At 40.2% G+C, this 19,916-nt stretch overlaps 1 protein-coding gene across 1 annotated transcript in view; it reads left to right on the top strand.

Annotated features, from left to right (window-relative positions):
- Window positions 1-19,916, top strand: part of MTPN (myotrophin) — a 57,270-nt gene that overhangs the window by 22,421 nt on the left and 14,933 nt on the right. The window contains exons 2-3 of the mRNA XM_077827994.1: window positions 6,012-6,125; window positions 7,192-7,275. Coding sequence (XP_077684120.1) covers window positions 6,012-6,125; window positions 7,192-7,275 — 198 coding nt within the window. The remainder of the gene's footprint in view (window positions 1-6,011; window positions 6,126-7,191; window positions 7,276-19,916) is intronic.

Here is a 19,916-nt window from a genome sequence, read left to right as displayed (position 1 = left end):
TGGTTGAGACTCCCTGCCCCACACCTGGTACGCCTTGCTCAGAGGGGCAGGGCCTTAGGGTGTTTGTGGGGCAGGCCCTGGCCTTTGCTGTGTCAGGGTCAGGTGCAGCTTCACTGCTGAGTTCATGTCCCAGGGGGTGGGGCTTCAGGATGATCTCCCACCTCCATGTAGCCAGTGGTCTGTGCTCCCCACTGTCATGCTGGAGCCTCCACATTTATTTATTGACAAATAAAACTTGCAGAATTTTTTTTTGGCACAGAATGCCCTCAGGAGTAAAAGTATTTCTCAAGCCATAGGTGGAGGAGGGAAGGAGCACCTGAGTAGAAGAGGAAGTAAGCAGGGGTGGGGGGGACCAACCTTTTGTATTACTCATAGTTCTTTCTTTCTACTCCAACTTGAAACTGAGCTGATTTTGTCAGTGTCATTGCTTCCTTCCTTCCTTGCCTTGCTCCACCCTACCCGCAAGACACAAGAATCAGAGATCAGTGAAAACTGACTCGACCAGCCAGTTTTCACTCTGTTGTAGCATGTGGAACCACTGAGCAGCAACACAAACAATGGATATTTTTAAAATGCACACGTAAGCCACGTTTACAACACAGTGCTACAGCAGCACAACCATAGCATCACAGTTATGCTTGTCATACCATAGTGTAGATTAGTGGTGCGCAAACTTTTCCAGTTTCGCCACTCCCCTGTACCATTAACAAAATCTGTTCATGCCCCCATTTATTACTGCACAGCCAAGGCTTCCCCCAGCTCCACTACTGAGGAAGAGCGGGACCAGGACCGTAATGGGATTGGGGGAGGAGCTGATCTGGGAGTGGGGCTGGAATCATGGTGCTCCCTCCCCATGTTCTCCCCCCCACACCTCCATCCCCTCAAGGGTGCTGGCCTGGAGGCAGAGCAGGACTGGGGGCTGAATGGGGTTGGGGGAGGAGCACGGCTGGGGGCAGAGGTGTTCTGGGGGCAGAGTAGGGCTGGAAGCATGGTGCTCCCTCCCCATCCCCTATGGGGGCTGGCTCAGGCCCCGCCACACACCCACCAAACATTTTAGTGGGGCGTGACCCACAATTTAGGGGCCACTAGTGTAGATACACACTATTGTGATGGAAGGCGTTTTTCTGTAACTGTAGTAAGTCTGTGTCCCTGAGTGATGGTAGCTAGGTTGATGGAAACGTTCTTCCATCGACTTGTCTGCACTTAAACCACAAGTTTAGGTCAGCTTGGCAGTGGTGCTTACGGGTGTGGATTTGTTCCAATGGACTCAAGGTCATCCTTTCCTAGACATCACTCTACTCTAAATCCCCATCAGAGTGCTGTTCTTTGTACCGACACCAGTAGCTGAGGCGTCTTATCCCTCCAGAGTCTGACCCTCCTGTTACAGATGTTCAGCAGACAACAGAGAAGATGGACTCTATAGTGCCTCCTCTCAACACTTACTCTGCACCAGATGAGGCCACTGTCTTGGAACCATCCTCCCCAGTATTGGATGTTACAAAATGTACCAGGAATTTATGAAAAGGTAGCCACTTCCGTACATATTCAGATTGAACTGGTCCAGGATAATCCACACAAATTAGTGGATATTTTGCATTCTGCAGGACGTACTAGAGTGGCTATGCCTATTAAAGAGGCCACTTAGTCCATGAAAATTCTTTGGCAAACTCCCTATTCTAACACCCACTTCCAAGAGAACGGATAAGAGGTGCCAAGTTCCCCCACAGGACGTGAGGTTTTTTATTCACATTTATGAATGCTGTGTAGGTGACCGTTCCCATTTTTAGGCAAAATTGATTTATTCTTTTGTTGCTGGCATGTGTGACCCTGTTTGTATGGGACGGGGGGCCTACCAATATCCCACAATGAAACAAAGCTAAGACACCGGATGTACCCTCAACTCTTTTACCCACGCCTCACCATTCCTGCACCCACTGTACACGGCAGACTGGCCGCACCACATTTTCAACATACAAAATTCCACATTTGCTGCTGCTCCACTCCAAGTCTAAATTTGTCATCAATAAATGTCTTTTATTTTTCTCTCATGCTCGGTCAAGGGGGAACATATGGTTTGTAGTTCTTTGCGATACTAATAGAAACTATCATCGGGGGTGTGTGTGTGTGAGATAGATAGATATAGATATAGCATAAAACCAACTAATGTATAACTGGGAATTCAGAGAAATGGCAGAGGAAAAACATTTTGATATAACCTGTAGCTTTAATTTATTTCTTATAGTTCCTGTTGGACAAAGTGCACCCTAATCAAAAGTTTGAAGTACTCAGGGTTTCTTACTTAGCTTTTACATTAGAGATCTCAAAGGTTTTAGGTGCCAATTTTAAAATCAAATGTCCAAAGTTAATCCAATATTTACCAAATATTACTGCCCCTTGGCCTTCTTGATATAGTCATCTGTTGAGAGTGGAAAAAGAGTTGGAAATACAGCTCAACTGCAGTGTTTAGCACTGAAAGCTTTCCTTGAAATTTTATTTCATGGGATATCTAACAGATTAAACAAAGGTCTGTGAAGATTTAAAATTTTCTAATCTTGATTGGGAATTTTTGGGGAACATATAAATTAGAATTTATTACCCATGGTTTCCTCTCAAATTCATTTCTGTAGAGAAGTCTCGTTTAATTAAGAAAAAAAGCTGTTCTTACTCTGAGGGTACATCAGTGAAGTCATATTACTTCCTTGAAGTGACTAGTTTATCCAGTAATCTAAATCATGCCATTCCTGTCAAGAGGGATCTTGTTGCATTTGATGATTATTAGTGAGAAATGGAAGAGGTGGTATGTGGAGGCGAACTGGTACTGCTTTTTAGGATTTGAACAGGTAACCGAGAATCCAAAAAAATATATCCTTTAATTACTTCAGGAGGGGTGGGATGTTCGTGTTAAGACATTTCTTCAGTTTTATTCAAGATCACAGCTTCCAAATAAACAGTCTTTTAGTTGCACAGTGGTGACATTTTAAAGGGCACTGAGCCAAAATGGAAAGATACTAGTCTAGTATGGTTTAATAGGTTAGCAGGAAAATAATAAGATTTTAAATTATCACTTAATTGTGTTACTTGGAATTTATAATTTATCATTAAACTTACTCATTATGCCTTCTTAATGGGCTGTTGTCACACTGAATTGTAGGGACAAAGACAAAATCTAATTCACTTCTACAATTTGAGCTGCAAAAGAACTGAAGAATTAAATTAAATGATTGGACTTAATCAGAAAATTATTCAAGCATAGATACTACAAGCCTGTCCTGGGAGCCTTTCAGTTCTAACAAATGAAAGAATGGGTGCTGGAACTGTTAAATTCCCAAACTGCCTATAACAGTTCAGAACCTTGTCCAAAACTGAAATCTCGACCTAACCTCACTTATTTTTCCCCTCAAGGATGTATTGTTAAACAGTTTTAATAAGCATACTGTTGGCCCACATTCTTGTCAATGAATAAACAATCTGAAATATATTTTGATAGTGAATTGCCACATTCCAGAAACCTGCTGACTGTTATTGTCAAAGAATGGAGAACTGTAAAATGAGACCTGTTAACTTTGAAAAATTGGAATGATTTCTGAAAGAACTTGATTATTTGTTTAGTTTTCAACAGAGGCTTTCAGGAGCCCTGTCGGGGAAGGGAGGGGCACAATGAAGGATAGAGGACTTGAACTATAAAATGTTCAGTTTTAATATAATTTTAAAAGGTTACCAAGGTTGTAATAACCTTATATTGACAAGTTGCTTATGAAGTTCTCCTAATTCTTGTACCAGAAGAACAATTTTACTTGAACTTTTTCCAGCGGGTTTACCAATTTCTCTGAAAAGTCTATGAATATATAAAAGGAGCAGATCTGAAGGTGAGTAATGTGTTGACATTGGTGAATGGGTTTTACTGCTATTCCTTGTGCATCAGCAAAATTGTTTAGTGCATTTTAGTTGGTTATACTTATGTGTATAATCATAATCAATAAATCAGTAAATGTTAAGGTAGAGACAAGTCAATATATGGCAGGTTATTACAAATGGAAGGTGTGGCACAACAATGTAAACTAATGGCACCTTATGCTACCATTTATAGTTAAATTTATGTGGGTAATATCAGCTCTAATCTAGCATTCACCTACAAAGTGGAGTTATATCGGATTATTTGTTCCCGATTAACTATGTGTGTACAAGTTTTCATTCCAGAAAAAGTGTGTCATCCCAAATTAGCCTCTTCCAAAGTTACTCTAATGCCAAAAATACAAAGGCATTCACTACATTGTTTTATAATGGAGTGGGAATGAGAGATACAGAGCTTAACTTTCTCTGTTTTGGAGGATCCTAGTTATTTGCATACCTTTCTGACCATGAATATTTATGCTGAGTTAGCCAAAACTGGCAGCAATCTGGCTAATTTATATTCACTATGGAACCTACTAAGCCATTGACGTATCCAGAGTAATGATTCTCCATGAAGTTAATTGCCTAAACTTTCCAAGGGAAAGATAAGGGAGGAGAAAATATCCTTGTCTCATGCTATATTGAGTATAAAGAGCACTCTTATTTTATCCATAAACAATCAGTTTAGAGTGCCTGAAGATACATGTGTCTCTCTAAAAATTGTTTGTTTCAGACAACTCTTCCGTTTTCTACTCTATAACCAAAACCGCCCAAGAGTGAGAATTTTGTTTGCTGGACTCTGCATGAATGAGAGTTAATGTACAGAACCAAAGTTTTGATCAAAATTTCTAACTCAAATATTGACTAACTCTTGAATTTAAATACAGCTTTAAATTAGTGACAAAGCAATGTTATCTTGATCTCTGGAACTCCTAGGCCAGCGTGGTGGTGGCGCTGAGGTTCAGCAGACTTCCGCTGGAAGCAGAACAAGTTGGGGCATGCTTTTGTGAACGTCATGAGATTTGCATGGTGGGAGTAGAGACTGGCAGGGAATTTTAATGGAACCTTGAATTGCTGCTGCTTTTGAAGTATCTTTTTGTGAACACCTGAAGGACTTACACAAGGCTGTAAAAGCCGCTAAATTCATTTGCACACTGATTCACTTAACACATGGTATCTGTCAGTGTTCAGAGGCTAAAGCTTTCAGTTGTTGCTAGGTGACAATGACCTGGTTTTATTTTGGGTGGTATACATCAGCTGAGGGAAATACAGCTGGTATATTTCAATAATTAGGTTTTTTTTGTGTTCATCTAGTGAATTCACAGGTGAATACTTACCTTGGTCCTGTTAAAGGAGTAGCATTAATTATCCCTTTTCTTTCACCCTGATTTGGTTGGCTGTTTTCAGTACATCCTTAAGTTTACAGAAAATGAAAGATACTTCAAAAACTGCCATTTAGGTTTTAGATTGGTGTTGATCATATGATGCTGACTCTCTTCTGCAGGTGTCTAGGCTCCTCATTGTAAAGAGCCTGAAGACCTGTAAAAGCTGCTAGAAACAAGCAGAACAAGTTAGCCTAGCTATCTCTATTGGTTAGTGGGGGTCATTGGTATGGTAGCTGCCATACGAAAGGAAAAGGGGGTGGACATAGGAGCCATTCTTGGCTGTTACTGGAGCTGCCATCCACCAACAGAAGAATGCCCAGAAAAGGAGAAAATGAGGCAGCTAAGCAGCATGTACAGTAGGGTTAGAAGGCTGCACGGTTGGTTTAGAGGAAAATGGAATCGAGCTGCATGAAAATATGTTCAGAGGGAGGGGAGCAAAGGGAGATAGTCAATCTTCAAAGAACAAACATTTATTGGATTACATATGTCTTAAAAATACTCAATACTTAACTTCCTAAGTAAGCAGTTGTTGTTCAGTCACGAGAAGGGAGGTAGACTGCAAGCAATCTCTGGAATGTTGTCTACATCTGAAAAAGCAGAGGGACTCCAGTCTCTTGGTTTTTTTCTTAAGTGGTAACTTAATGTTTTCTGAGATGTTGGACCTTCTGTTTCTTTTTTTTAAAGGATTTTGCATAAATAAGGAAATCTAACATGTTTTACTTTGTTTTTTATAAGGGTGAAGATGTCAACCGGACACTGGAAGGTGGGAGGAAACCTCTTCACTATGCAGCAGATTGTGGGCAGCTTGAGATTCTGGAATTTCTGCTATTAAAAGGAGCTGATATTAATGTATGTTTAGCAAATTGCAGGCAGACTTTGACTTACATTGTGTGCCTTGTGTAATTATTTGGGTTAGATGTGTAAAGAGCTTTTTGTGAAAGACTCATTGTGAAAGACTGAGGCAAATGTATCAAATGAAATATATCAATTTCATAGAATAGATCACTGAACTGTTTTAAGAACAAAACAGAGGCTTGAAGCTTAAACTGACATTTACATATACATTTTATAGCATGTAAATTACACACAATGCAGAAATCAAGTTCCATTTGCTAGTTTCCATTAAAAATGCAGACTGTCTGGTCAGTGAAAACCAGGATTCAGCAGTCTCATCTGGCCTTTTTGAGAGTTTAAGGTATTATGAAGTTGTTATACATTGCTATATTGGGAGAAGATTCTTGTTTAAACTTAAATTATGACAGAGTGGTGTCTGAGGCAAACTTTTATCTCCTATTCAGCCAGAGATTTGTGAGGACTACAGCTAGCACCTGTAAACCATATACTTCAATAATTCTGCACACTTTAAAACCCCCGAACTTTAGAAAGTTGTTTGGAATTGACCGGTTAACTTACAAGTCTCTCTTCTTTGTTTCCTTGCGTTGGGGAGAGGTGTACACTTCCTTTTCGCTTGTGTTTTCTCTTCTGCTTTCCTTTTTGTTCTCTTATATCTTGCTGTGAACCTCTAGCTATTCTGTATAGTTTGGCATTAATATATCTCTAACTATTCCCCTTTCACCCCGGGGGGGGACACGGGACCTAAATGGACTTTCCAGCAAGACAAATAAAACAAACTTGGTGTTTTCTAGCCAAGCTGTTGTGGAGATATGAGCCAAGAAAGTTTTCCAGAAAGTTATCAGTCTGCAACAGGAAAATCCTTTTAAAACAGTAACTTTGAAATTCCTGACTTTTCTTGTTTTTTCAGGAGGGTGGGCGCATTAAAAGATCAGCTTAGTTTTTTGTTAACTTTTCATTATAGTAAAAATCAATGTACATAACGTAAAGGCTGAAATGTTACCTTTTTAAATACAAGTGTGAACTTGTGCTTCAATAATTGTCTTGGTTCCTGTCTTTACAGGCTCCAGATAAACATCATATCACACCACTTCTATCAGCAGTCTATGAGGGTCATGTCACTTGTGTGAAATTGCTTCTGTCAAAGGTGAGACTTAAATAAATGTTTACCCAATGCTTGCTCTTATAACTTGCTCATTGATGAAGTTCAGTACTCTGACTTTAACAGTAACAAGGTGGAACAAAAAGAAAAAGAGTACTTGTGGCACCTTAGAGACTAACCAATTTATTTGAGCATAAGCTTTCGTGAGCTAGAGCTCACTTCATCGGATGTATTCAGTGGAACAAGTGGGTTCAAAATAACTGAACAGGATAGTCATTCATGTTATCAGACCAGAGGCCGGCACTTCATTATGCAGAAACCAATATTTGGTGCTGTTACTTACTTGCTGCACATGGGCTAAGGGAGCAGGTTAAAAAAAAAAGTGATTTTGTCTGCTCATTTTATGTAAGATTACCATTTGGTATTTCGTATTTTGGTAGATGCAACACTTGGTTGTTTTTTCAGAGTCCAGCATATTTGCTGGAAGGGTGACCGGGGAAAAGTCCTATTTAAAAATTTCCCTTTTCTCTAACTATCTTTTTAATCCTGAAATGTCTTTTGATCCCCCTACTTTTATTTGGGCACTGTTATCCAGAGCCCCACAGTCTGTATTGGTTGCAATAGAAATAGAAAATCTGTTTAGTCAGTAGAATTTAGTTATAATGAGAAGTGATTTTACTGAACCTTTAAGATCACTGTCAAAATGGAGTACAACTTTCTCAGTTGAATGACTTGCAGGTATAGCTGTACTGTCAGGCTTAGCCTCTTTGCTGACATCGTACAGTTTCTGTAACTTCATTATTACAGAACTGATGTACTTTCAGAAACTATTAAATGCATAAATTAAGATTGCTCTAAATTTATTCCTGATACCAACTTAATGAATGAAATCTGAAATCAGTGCTATTATGATCTCCCCCTTCCTGGTGCATACCTTGTTCAACACTTGTTCAACCTTTTACCCCTTAGCTTCCTCTCAGGACACATGCCTGTAAAATATCAGGTGATCTTGGCTGCTTTTCCTAACTCTATTTGGAGGCCCTGCAGATCTCTTCAAAACCCCATCAGTTAATTCCACGTTCAACTTCTGGATTTGAAAAACCACCAAATTTGTAATTACTTTTATTAAACACAATAGCTTTCACTAATCCTTCTACTACTTACTCCACTAGGGAAAGCGTAATCTTATAAGAGCCCAGCAATGCTTCCTTTCCTGATCACAGTCCAGCTCCCTACCTCGTCTATGATCCATCTTCTTCAGGAACCAACCGACAATCCTTCAAATTCAAAACCCGCAAAGTTCCAAACTGGCAGTCTGCGTGGAGCTTCCATTCAGGAGTCCAAGCTCCTGTGTTTTTGTGCACCCAGCTGAATATATTCTTTTTTGGTCTTTGTTCCACAACTTACCATGGTTTACAATTTTGCTTAATGCTTATCTGCAGCATCTCATTATACAATTTCTATTCTTTGGGAAATTTGCACAGAATTCATGTCCCCCACGGATTTCTTTGCTTCCCTGCAGAAAAATGACTTTCTGACAGGGAAGCAAAGGAAAGCTGCAAGAACAGTTACGCACCACTCCCTAGCTGCGCAGGTACATCGTTTCAGGCACCCAGAGGAGCTGGCAGAGAGGTAAATCACCTCAGGGCTGGGGACACCCCACCCAGTGGCTCCTACCCCTGAGCCAGGATCATCTGCTAGTCCTGGCTGGGCTGGAGGCAGGGGAGGACAGGATTTCCTCTTCCCCTGCTAGAGTGGCTGTGTCAGACCTACCCCCAAAAACCTCCCCCAGCTGCAGGAATCTCCGTATCCTCTCCTGCTTCCTGCCTCCATCACTCCTCAGCTGTGGGGTAGGGGTCACTGTATGGGGAGCTGCTCCCCCATCCACCCAGTCCCCATGCATCTGGACCTCCCATACCCAGACACCCCTGCCAAGCATCACCCCGTAAACCCAGAGCCCCCCAGCCCTCCATACCCACGCCCACCCCACTGAATCTCAACCCCTACAACTAGAGCATCTCTGCACCCACGTCTCCAGACCCCCACCCCTGCACCCAGACCATCCCCCCCCTCATACCCCCACCGTGACAAGCCTCACCCCCATGCACCACCCTGAGCCCCCACATCTAGATCCCTACACCACTGACCCCCAAATAGCTGCACCATGGCAAGTATGATCACAGCTAATGGAATATGAATTCTAAAAGAATACATGAATATTAAGACTACACGTCTTTGGTTTTTATCACAGTAGTACTCCCAAGTTAATTTCCTTTTTAAACTTTTCTGATGTGGTGAAGTACTATAGCACTTCTCATACACAAGTTACGGAAATGCAGTCTCAATGAAATTACTATAAGGTGAGTGCACAACGAGTTGAAAAATGGTACTCAAAGTAGTTATCAATGGTTCGCTGTCAAACTGGGAGAGCAGATATATTGTGGTTCTGCAGGGGTCAGTTCTGGATCTGCTACTATTCAATATTTATATTAGACTTGGATGATGGAGTGGAGAGTATCCTTAAAAAAAAAAAAAATCTGCAGATGACACAAATCTGGGAGGGGTTGAAAGCACTTTGGAGGACAGGATTAGAATTCAAAACAAGCAAGACAAATTGGAGGATTAGTCTGAATTCAACAAGATGAAATTCATTAAAAACAAGTGCAGAGTATTATACTTAGGAAGAAAAAATCAAATACCCAACTACAAAACAGGGAATAACTAGCTAGGGGTAGTACTGCAAAAAGGGATGTGGTAGTTTATAGTCATTTGCAATTTGAGTAGTCAGCGTGATGTAGTTGTGAAAAAGGCTAGTGTTGTTCTGAAGTGTATTGACAGGGGTGTTGTATGTGAGACGCGGAAGGTAATTGTCCCACTCTCCTTGGCACTGGTAAGACCTCAACTGAAGTGTTGTGTCCAGTTCAGAGGAGAGCAACAAAAATAATAAAATTTCAAAAATCTGACCTATGAGAGAAAGTTAAAACCTGGTAATGTTTCCTTTTGAGAAAAACGAGAATGAGGGGGGATCTGATAAGCCTTCAAATATATTAAGGGCTGCTATAAAGAGGATTGTGATTAGAGGACACAGAGATCAACCAAAGATAGGACAAGAAGTAATCAACTTAATCTTCAGCAAAGGTTAGAAATTAGGAAAACTTTCTGACTAAAGGGTAGTTGGTCTCTGAAGTAGACTTCCAAAGTAGGTTGTGGAAGTCTCATCAGTGGGGATTTTTAAGAACAGGTTGGACAAAAACCTGTCGGGGGTGGTCTAGGTTTACTTGTCCAGCCTGAGCTGAGACAGGACCGTGATGACTTTTTGAGGTCCCTTCCAGCCTTGCATTATTGTGATTCTGGAAGGGGTGTGAGATTTTCCTTAATTAGCCAAAAGCTTCAGGTGCATTTTATTCAAGTTAGACATTGACCCTCGCTGTTGTCCGAGTCAGGCTTTTTCATAAATATATCACTGTCCACCTGGTGGATGATAGAGTTGTGACTATACGTTTTGCGTCCTGAAAGCAAATGTCAACCAATTCTTACACAGTAACAGATAAGCTGGATATGGCCATAATGCCGTTACAACCTTGTGTGTGCACCTCCAGATTAATTACAAATCTGCAGTACCAACTTCGTGTAAACAACAAGTTTACCGTGAAACTCATTCACCGAAGCTTACTGCGCTGTGTTTTGACAAACACAATGCAGACACTGGTTTTCATCAGCCATTGTTAGCTCATGACTTAAAAGAACTTCATATTTTATGACCAAATGTCTTAAGTAGTATGTTTTCCAATACACCGAATCCGCCTAAGATTTTTCTGATTGTTCGTGTGAAATGCTTACATTCTAATAAACAAGCCCAAGGCAACCAAGTAATTCAGGGAAAGAAGCACCAGTTTTCTAATTCTTCAGGCAGAGTTTAGTGTTGCCAATGTTTCCTCTTCCCTCAATTAGCTAATACCAATGGAAGCAATGGATTCAAATGTTGCATTTACTGGGACTCAGCTGAAGTTGAATTTTCTGACCAGATCAGTTAAATGTCTGAGGCGGTGTTCTCTGTGATAAGACAGACCTGTTCAATGTATTAAACACCTTAGAACCCTCGTCCAAGTGACACATTGCCATGCTTTGTCTGTTCTGTGGTCTGAATTACTCATGCTCTTGAGGTGTAGTTACTTAAACTGAAACGATCTTAAAATGTAGTAAAGTCTGCATGTGACTAACTTAAAGCTAAATAATTTATATTTTGAAAAATGACTGGAGGAGGGAAGGCCATTTTACAGGCTATAGATCAAGCAGAGAATCAAGAATATATAGGAGTTGTGAAATGGGAGACTTCATAATGGGGTTTAGAGTGTGCAAAGCAGAGTTTCCAGCTTAATGATGGCTGGATCTGACACTGTGTGTTAAGTTTATTTTGAAACACTTCTAAAAGACTTCACATCAGAGCCCACAGAGGACTGACTGCTTAGCTTTTGTGTGTGGCTAAACAAGACCGTCACATTCATTACCAATCCAACTTTTATTTTGGTTGTGTAATATTTCCTCTTGCAAAAGAGATCCTTTGATATTGATTCTCCTGTGTACCTACCATCAAATCTTTCAGGGTTGTGAGCTGGAGTTGTATTTAACTGCCTCTGCAAAAATAGTGAAGTAATGTTGCAGAAAGAAAGTAAGAGCTTAAATAATTCCAAATATAGTAAAGACGTGGATTTAGAGTTTGTAATTTTTTTTTTTTTTTTTTTTTTTTTTACAATGGGAGGGAATCCATTCTACCCTGTCTGAAGACCTGTATCATATGTTCTGTCAAAGCTATAAGTGGCAAATAGGTCGCTATACAAACGGTGTTCAGAACCTGTTATTCTGTTGGAAACAGAAATAAGGTTAGCTTTTGAGATGGAGGGCCTCTTTTTCAGATGTCAGCTTGAACATAAGAGAACATTTTCACAAAAAATGAATTTTTGTCTGGTAATCCTATGTAATTAATGGATTCCTTTTCCTTGGGTGAGCTGAAGAAAGTTAGATCAAGACCTTTGAAGACACCAGGGGGTAGAATTGATGCTGTCCCAGATAATGCTAACGGGTGATGGTTCTTCCAGAATAGTATAAATGTCAGCTGGAAGACCAATAAACTTGTCGCAGACTGGTGAACAATAGTGACAGATTTGCCTTCTGGGCCAATTCTCCATAAATTTAGTAATCCTGCTGCTACAAAAGATACTATTTTAGCTGCACCCCCCACTGTCTCAGCATGCTACATTTCAGTTACTGTTGCCTATTCAGGTTGAAAACTTCTCTTCTGTTGCTTGATTTTTGAATCCCAGCTGACTCAATCCCTAGAACTTGATATGCCCTACCCATTTCTCCACACACATTCAATATCAGCCCTATTGTCAAATACAAAATTGGAGGGGAGAGGATCAGAACTTAACTACCTTGTTAAATAATGTTTGTTTATTTTCAAGATGAGGACATTCTAAAACGTTAACTTATGCACTTCCTGACTTCTTTGCTCTGAGCTGTGCTACCTTAACTTTGCATAACTAACTAATATTTTTGCATTTAATAATGTGTCTAAGTGGATAGTTGATATAAGTAAAGAAACATAACGGTTTAGTGAAGTAAGAAGAATATAGGCCACTTTCATACCTGTGCCTGAATTGTGGTAATTAAAATAGAATAAGGAATCCAGTGAAGAATAACTAGGAAGTATCTAGTAAGTGAAAAGGTGCTGAAGCATGTGACCCATAAATGCCCCCATACCAATTAATTTCCTACCACTTGCTGCAGTATGTGGTTACTCAAGATTTTATTTAAAACCAGAGGTTTTTACTGTGTCAGTACATTACTTTTTATATAAGACTGAGAGGCCTTGGTTAGAGTACATTCTGTGCACCAAGAACTGCTCAAAGAGTGAGTGCAAAATGTATGCTACTATGAAAGTGTAGTTTATAAAGAAGAAAGTTAGGCTTAGTCAAGGTGACCTACAGTAATCGAAAGCTTTAAAAATTTTGGAGGAGAATGATTTAACCGGTGCAGGAAAACTATTTGCTCTTTCACAGAGCATAAAAACAGAGCTTTAAAGATTACTCTATTTGGCAGCAGTAAAAGCATATAGGCACAACTTATTCGCATAGGCTACTAAATGTATGGAAGAAGTTAAGGTCCATTGAAGCAAGAAGCTTTCAAGCTGTGATCCATCAAGATGAGATCGTAACTGCAAAAATGTTGACAGCCTCTTGAAATTGCAGAACAAAGAAAGTCTGGACCATTTGGTTTTTAATACTTCACAGTTAATCAAACTACAGTGTCGAAACGTTGGGAGACATCAAAAGAAACCTTGAGCCTTTCAAAGTTTGTAGTTAGTGTATGCAGGTAAGACCCAATTATATCAAATGCAGTTATCCAAAACTATCTTGGCCCTCATAATTGAGACTTCTGTAAAATTTGTACTGCAGCCTACATGTGTATACATAACTCTGAAGTCTAATTGGGGTTTATCTGTAATATTTAGCTATGTATTGGAAATCTGAGCTTGTCTGTGGCATACACCGATGTAAAAATTCCTGTACATCATAGCTGACTGCTTCCGATACAGTCTTAATTAGAATTTTATTTGGCCTCTGTTAAAATAGGTTTCAGAGTAACAGCCGTGTTAGTCTGTATTCGCAAAAAGAAAAGGAGTACTTGTGGCACCTTAGAGACTAACCAATTTATTTGAGCATGAGCTTTCGTGAGCTACAGCTCACTGCTCAAATAAATTGGTTAGTCTCTAAGGTGCCACAAGTACTCCTTTTCTTTTTGTTAAAATAGGCTTTCTCCAAATTGTCCAGTTTGTGTTGGCTCTCTCACTAGCAGTCATTGTGGGTGGGTTTTTTTAACTCCTAAAATTAGGTGAATGCTTACTTAGTTTTTGGATCTAGTCCCTTTTGAACATTTATAACATGGACATCTGTCCATTAATTCACCTTCTGGAGGCATCTGGCATTGATCGATAAAAATCAGGGAAACTAACTTGAGGCTGAATGTTTATCCTTCACCTGCCTTGTTAGAGTCAATAAGACACATATAAATAATTGTTTGGTATTGCCTTCAATACCTGGACACAAGGGGGAAGATGGAGCATTTTAAGTGAAATTTAATTTTTACCTCTGAATTTTCTACCTCTTGCTGTTTTTCAACCCAGCCCTTTAAAACTTTCATGCATTTTTTTTAATGAAAATATTATGTGAGGTACAATTTCTTTAGTGAGTAATATAATGAGAGTCTACATTTTAAACTTCTCCTGATTAGACGTGGTGTACCCTTTTAAAGCTGTCACGTATCTTGGCAAAACTCAGTATAACCTCTGGAGGGACAAAATAGATAAGAATATCTACAGAAGTTGTAAATCAGAATTGCGTTGTACTGCTGCGTGTGAAATTTACATAGCAACTGTCCAGTATTATCTGTTCTTATTGTTAGATGTACAAAATATTACAATAAGCTGAATGTAAATAGGGTTAACAAATGTGCAAGACAACATAACTAAAATACTAGTTACTGCAAAAAAACACTTTTTTAAAACAGCTTACCTCATTCACTATGCTAATGCTAATGATGTAGCTCTTGGCTCACTTCATATACTCTAGGTGGCAATGGCAATATAATAGTGTACCAAGTTTTAAAGATGGCTAACCCAGATTAAAAAATTCTAACTATTGGACATTTACCTACCTACAGGCAGCCACTGCTGGCTCTGCTTTGTCCCCTCTTCCAGTTAAATAAGGGGCTCCATTTCTTTGCCTCTCATCTGCTGCAGGAGAATCATTTTCCTGGCCCTCCCTAAAATTCTATGGCCAGCACTGGTCCTGTGATCAGAAATCAGATATATTGCACTTTTTGAATAGGCAGAAGTCTGCTTGCTATGCCTATAACTGAATGCTACATGGTTGTAACATGGTTTCTGATTCCAGATTGAATAGAGCAAATTGCTGACTTAAACTGTACTCTGGTCCCGTTTCAGTCATGGAAAACATTTAAAATATATATTTCCAAAAGAGCATCTTGATTTAAATAAGGTATCTTACTGAATTGCTCCTACGAAGGATGAAGGAGTAAATACCCAAGAGGAAACTAAAATCTTACCCTGAAAAAAATCTGTAAAATCAGTGACATAAGAGTTTTTAATGTTAAATGTTTTTGTTTTTTAGTAGTGAAAGTTCTCCCTCAGTCAGTGATGAACCTAAATCCTAAAGCATCTGGGAACCTGACTGAACAGTAAAACTCAAACTCAATATGATGGGGACATAAGTGATCAGTTCATGAATGTTTTTTTTGTTTTTTTCTTTTTTTTTTCTGGGCAGGTGAAGAGAGGAGGAAGGAAAGTTTAGTTAGAACTTTAATTGCTTTTAACTTAATGTTCTGTAGGATTCTCTTTTTTAAAACTAGACAGTTAACCACTCAATAAGTAATACCTATTCCTTATATGAGACCATGTCCACTAGGAGACAACAGAAGGCAATAGTGTGTAGAGCTGTAGCCCGCAGACTAGATTTTTAGTTTGTTTTATAGGCCCATAGATAAAATAATTGTACTATCACTTGCTGAGGAGGCTGACTTCCTAATAATAATAATAAAATTGGAGGTAGTGCTGACAGCTGAAACCATAGTACTACATCCCAGAAAATACTATAACTGTCATAACCATGCCTATCTGCAAGTCTTATCTTAAGAAGCAGTGTTTTATGGAGTGACTGGTGGCAAATCCATAGGAAAAGATTGTGGCTAAGTTTCCATTAAAAGCAGAATTTTCTGCTTTCTAAAATCCATCTCCACCCCCTCTCACGTTCCATTTCACCCCACCCCCCACAAAATCTGCCCACAAAGCTGTGTAAGTCAAGAGCTAGGATAGAATTTATGGGGAAAATTCCAAGTAATTTAAACAGCCTTTTGTGAGATGAAAGCACATTTTAAATGGTTTTTTAATAGCTGGAAACTTTTTTGTGAGATCCTAGAGATAAAAATGACAATTGAGAGAAGACTTCATTTGACTAGTTTAGAGGAGATATAGTACATGGTACTGTAAAGGTCAATAATTCATGTCCTTTGGAACACCCATGGATCACTGGCAGTCCCTACTCAGCTGAACTGGTAGCTTCATTCACAACTTTGGCACAGCTCCCTGCCTGCTTCAAACCTACAAGGGTACATAGGTACAGAAAGGGGTGCTGGTCTTGAAACTCTTGACAGGAGAATAGTTAACAGTTCAGCTGCCCAAGTTAACAGACTTTCTGTAATTCAGTTAAGTCTCTGTCTGATGTACCAGAGTTGGTTCAGCTGACTGGAGGAAGTGGTTGGAGGAAGGAGGGGAGGGGACAGATGCATAAGCAGTATTGGAGGTTACAGTCAAGGGGACCCTTTTGTAGTGTTCCTGGAACTCGGCTCTCTTAGCCCCGACTCTTCAGTAACCTCCCTGCTGCAACTGTTGGTGGAGGTGGAGATTCTAAGCAAGATTAGAAGGCAATCATCCTCATCAAATTTGAGATGTGAAAGGCAATGGACCTTCTGAGGCCCTTATCAGAATTCCATAGAGCCCTGCAAATCCACGGATATCTGTGAAGGGCTCTATCAATTTAGACGCTACAAAATCACTAGAGCCTTTTGGATTCTTTTTTTTTTTTTTAACATTAAAGCAAAGTAAATGTCTTCTCCCTTAGATTACATATTTAATTATTTACGTTAGGTGTTGAATACCCATATTCAGGAAAGATACAAAGAACATAGAGCATTGAGTGCATACATCCTTAACGCTACGTCGTTTCTTTTTAGAATCTGTTCATATTCATAAAGTTTAAGCCATCTCTGGGATTCTGTGTTGGCCCTGGTAAGAATGGAAAAGCAATTTTGCAGCATTTGGTTGGCCTTGGAGAGTAACTATCAGTAATCTAGATGCTTGAAATTTCAGTGAACTTATATCTTTATGGACTTGAAATGCTCAGCGGAATTTCAAGTGGGGGCTAAGGAACTTTCTGGGAGCAAAAATATGAAATTGGCAGTTAGTCAAGTATGCCACTTTTAATGCTGCTGCAGTTGCTGCTGCTTACTCCTGAGGGCATTCTGCGCCAAAAAAAATAAAAATTATGTGCACAATCTTTTAAAATTCTGCTAATTTTGTGTGTCAAATGTCGAGGCTCCATCATGGCACTGGGGAGCACGGGCTACTGGCTGCACAGAGGTAGGAGATTACTGTGCAGTTCCCACTGGGACACGGACTCAACAGTGAGGTTGCACCCAACCCTGACACAGCACAAGGACTGGGCCTGCCCCAGAAACACCCCAGGGCCCTCCCCTCCATGACAGGTGCACCAGGTGTGGACAGGCAGGATCAGCAAGGCAGGATCCAAGTGTGGAGGGGCTTAGTGTTGAGGGATCCAGGTGTGGGTTGAGGGGGTTCTGTGTGGGACAGTCTGGGTGTGGGCAGCTCAATGGGGGATCCAGGTACAGGGGGGATTCTGGATGCACAAGGGCTTGTTGGGGGGAGGGGGTTCTGGGGGGGTCTGAGTGTGGGTGGGTGAGGCTTGGTGGGAGGGTCTGGGGGGGTCTGGATGCACGGGGGTTGGGTGAATGGGGGAGCAGCACCCTGTACTAGGATCCCTCCCCTTGCAGCTGAGGGGCTATGGGTGCAGGAAGCTGGGTAGAGGGGGAGTTTGCAGAGCTTCCTTCAGCTGGGGGTGAAATCTGGGGGTGGGTCTGACCTGGCCACAGATGCTATGCAAGGGAAGAGGAAATCCTGTCGTCCCCAGTCTAGCCAGGACTAGCAGCTGAGCCCGGCGCAGGGTAGGAGTCACTATCCAGGTCTTCCCTAGTCCCGCCTCCTGCCCCACAGTGATTTACCTCTCTCCCCGCTACCCTGAGCCCCTAAAACATACTGCTGGGGAGGGTCACATGACCACTCTTGTGGCTTCTCTTTGCTTCCCTGTCAGAAAGTCATTTTTATGGGGAGAAACAAAGAAATCTGCAGGGGACATAAATTCTGCACATATGCAATGGCGCAGAATTCCCCCAGGAGTAACTTCTGATCAGTTCTTTACCAGTACTGACATTGGTTACGAGGGAGCATTCTCTTTCAGGCTTTGATCTACTAATGTAGTTGCACTGAAGTTCCTGGGGGCATGAAAATATAGAACAAAATTTACTATAATAGTTTTGTACTTACCTTTTTAGAAGTGCAAAAATGTTTTTCATGTGTTATGGAAGCATGGCCTTTTGGTTAAGGTATTTGAACTTTTGGTTTAATACATCAATATATCTTAAGATGGTGATATTCTACAAGTACAAGCATTTTCATGTGATATGAAAGTCAAATGTAATCAATAATTAAGTAATAAGTAATCTATCCAAGAGGCAAAACATTTACATTTCTTTAATGTGCAAAATAAAATACAAAAGAACCTACTGATATTTAGCATGAGATTTGTGAGTGATTCAATATAAATCTGATAAGACTCTCGCATAAGGCTTATGGCACTGAGACAGTTGTCTCCTGAAGTGCATGGTTTCTGTTCCCTTTCTGCATGGTTTCCCTAAGCCACATGCTTCTGCAAAAGTTATGGGTGTCTGTTTCTCATAGTCGTAGCCCTTTAGAAGTCCTGCATCAGTGGAAACACTCGACTGTGTTTCCATTCAGACTTTTTTCTCAAAAAAGTAGAAATTGATTTGCTCAGTTTGATTTATTACTTGCAGCAAAGTGAGGTGTATTTGGAAAATTTTGAGATTGCAGGTGATAGTGTTCTCAGGCATTGCTGTCTCACTAATCATAGTGATTGGCTGCAGTCTATTACAGGCATGATTTTGACAGATTGGGTTCATTAAATGTTTTCTCATCAGTTGTCTTTTTGTGATGGTTCAGGCCTGTCTGATATCACCTAAAACACAAGCACTGATAAACCATCAGGAAGTTGCCAAGCTGAACCTGAGGGACAAAAGTAACATTTTCTGTGGGATTAGTGGTAGATAGGGCCAAGAACCCTTCCGAATTGTGTTAACCCTAAAACCTTTAAGGGTCAAAACTCACTAACTCTTGTTTAGTGTTTCTAGCCCCTCTGTTTGCAACTAGTTATGCAATTTGAAAACAGATTTAAGTGGCAAGAATTAGACTTTGTGGTGGGGGACATTTAAATGTATGCAAACTCCTTTCTGTCCATTACAAGAGTAAAAGATAGTTTGAGGGAGAATGCCAGTTTCTCCGGTACAAAACCAAAATGGTGGGTTACCAAAATCACTCCTTTTATTTCTTTAAAATACTGGTTATTTCCTATCAAAACTCTCATAGCTAGCAAAGCATAGCTGGCTAGGAAATACTAATCAGAATAGTAGATACAAATCCCACTGTTTTATGCCAGGCTCCTGAGAATGTTCTAAATTAGTATTTTGATTTGAAAAAGTTGTATCTAAGGGAAAAATAGAACTGTATTTGCCTGTTTTAACAAAAGGCAATTGTGGTCTTATACTGTCCAATACCTAAACAATGGATAGTAATATAACTGATGTGAAGTTTTAAAGTAGGAGTGTGAAATGTTGACATTCTGAGGTGCAGAGCACACTTTGGGGGTCAACATACTTGGGTATGACAAAGTGCTAATTCATTGCGGGAACCCATTTAGAAGGAAAATTGGGCTGCTGAAGTAATCCTCTTCTTTTGTGGCACA

The sequence above is a fragment of the Eretmochelys imbricata genome, chromosome 1 (genome assembly GCF_965152235.1).
Source record: "Eretmochelys imbricata isolate rEreImb1 chromosome 1, rEreImb1.hap1, whole genome shotgun sequence".
Classification (NCBI taxonomy): Eukaryota; Metazoa; Chordata; order Testudines; family Cheloniidae; genus Eretmochelys; species Eretmochelys imbricata.
Note: the sequence above shows the minus strand (reverse complement) of the source record. Positions and strands in the feature narration are given on the sequence as shown.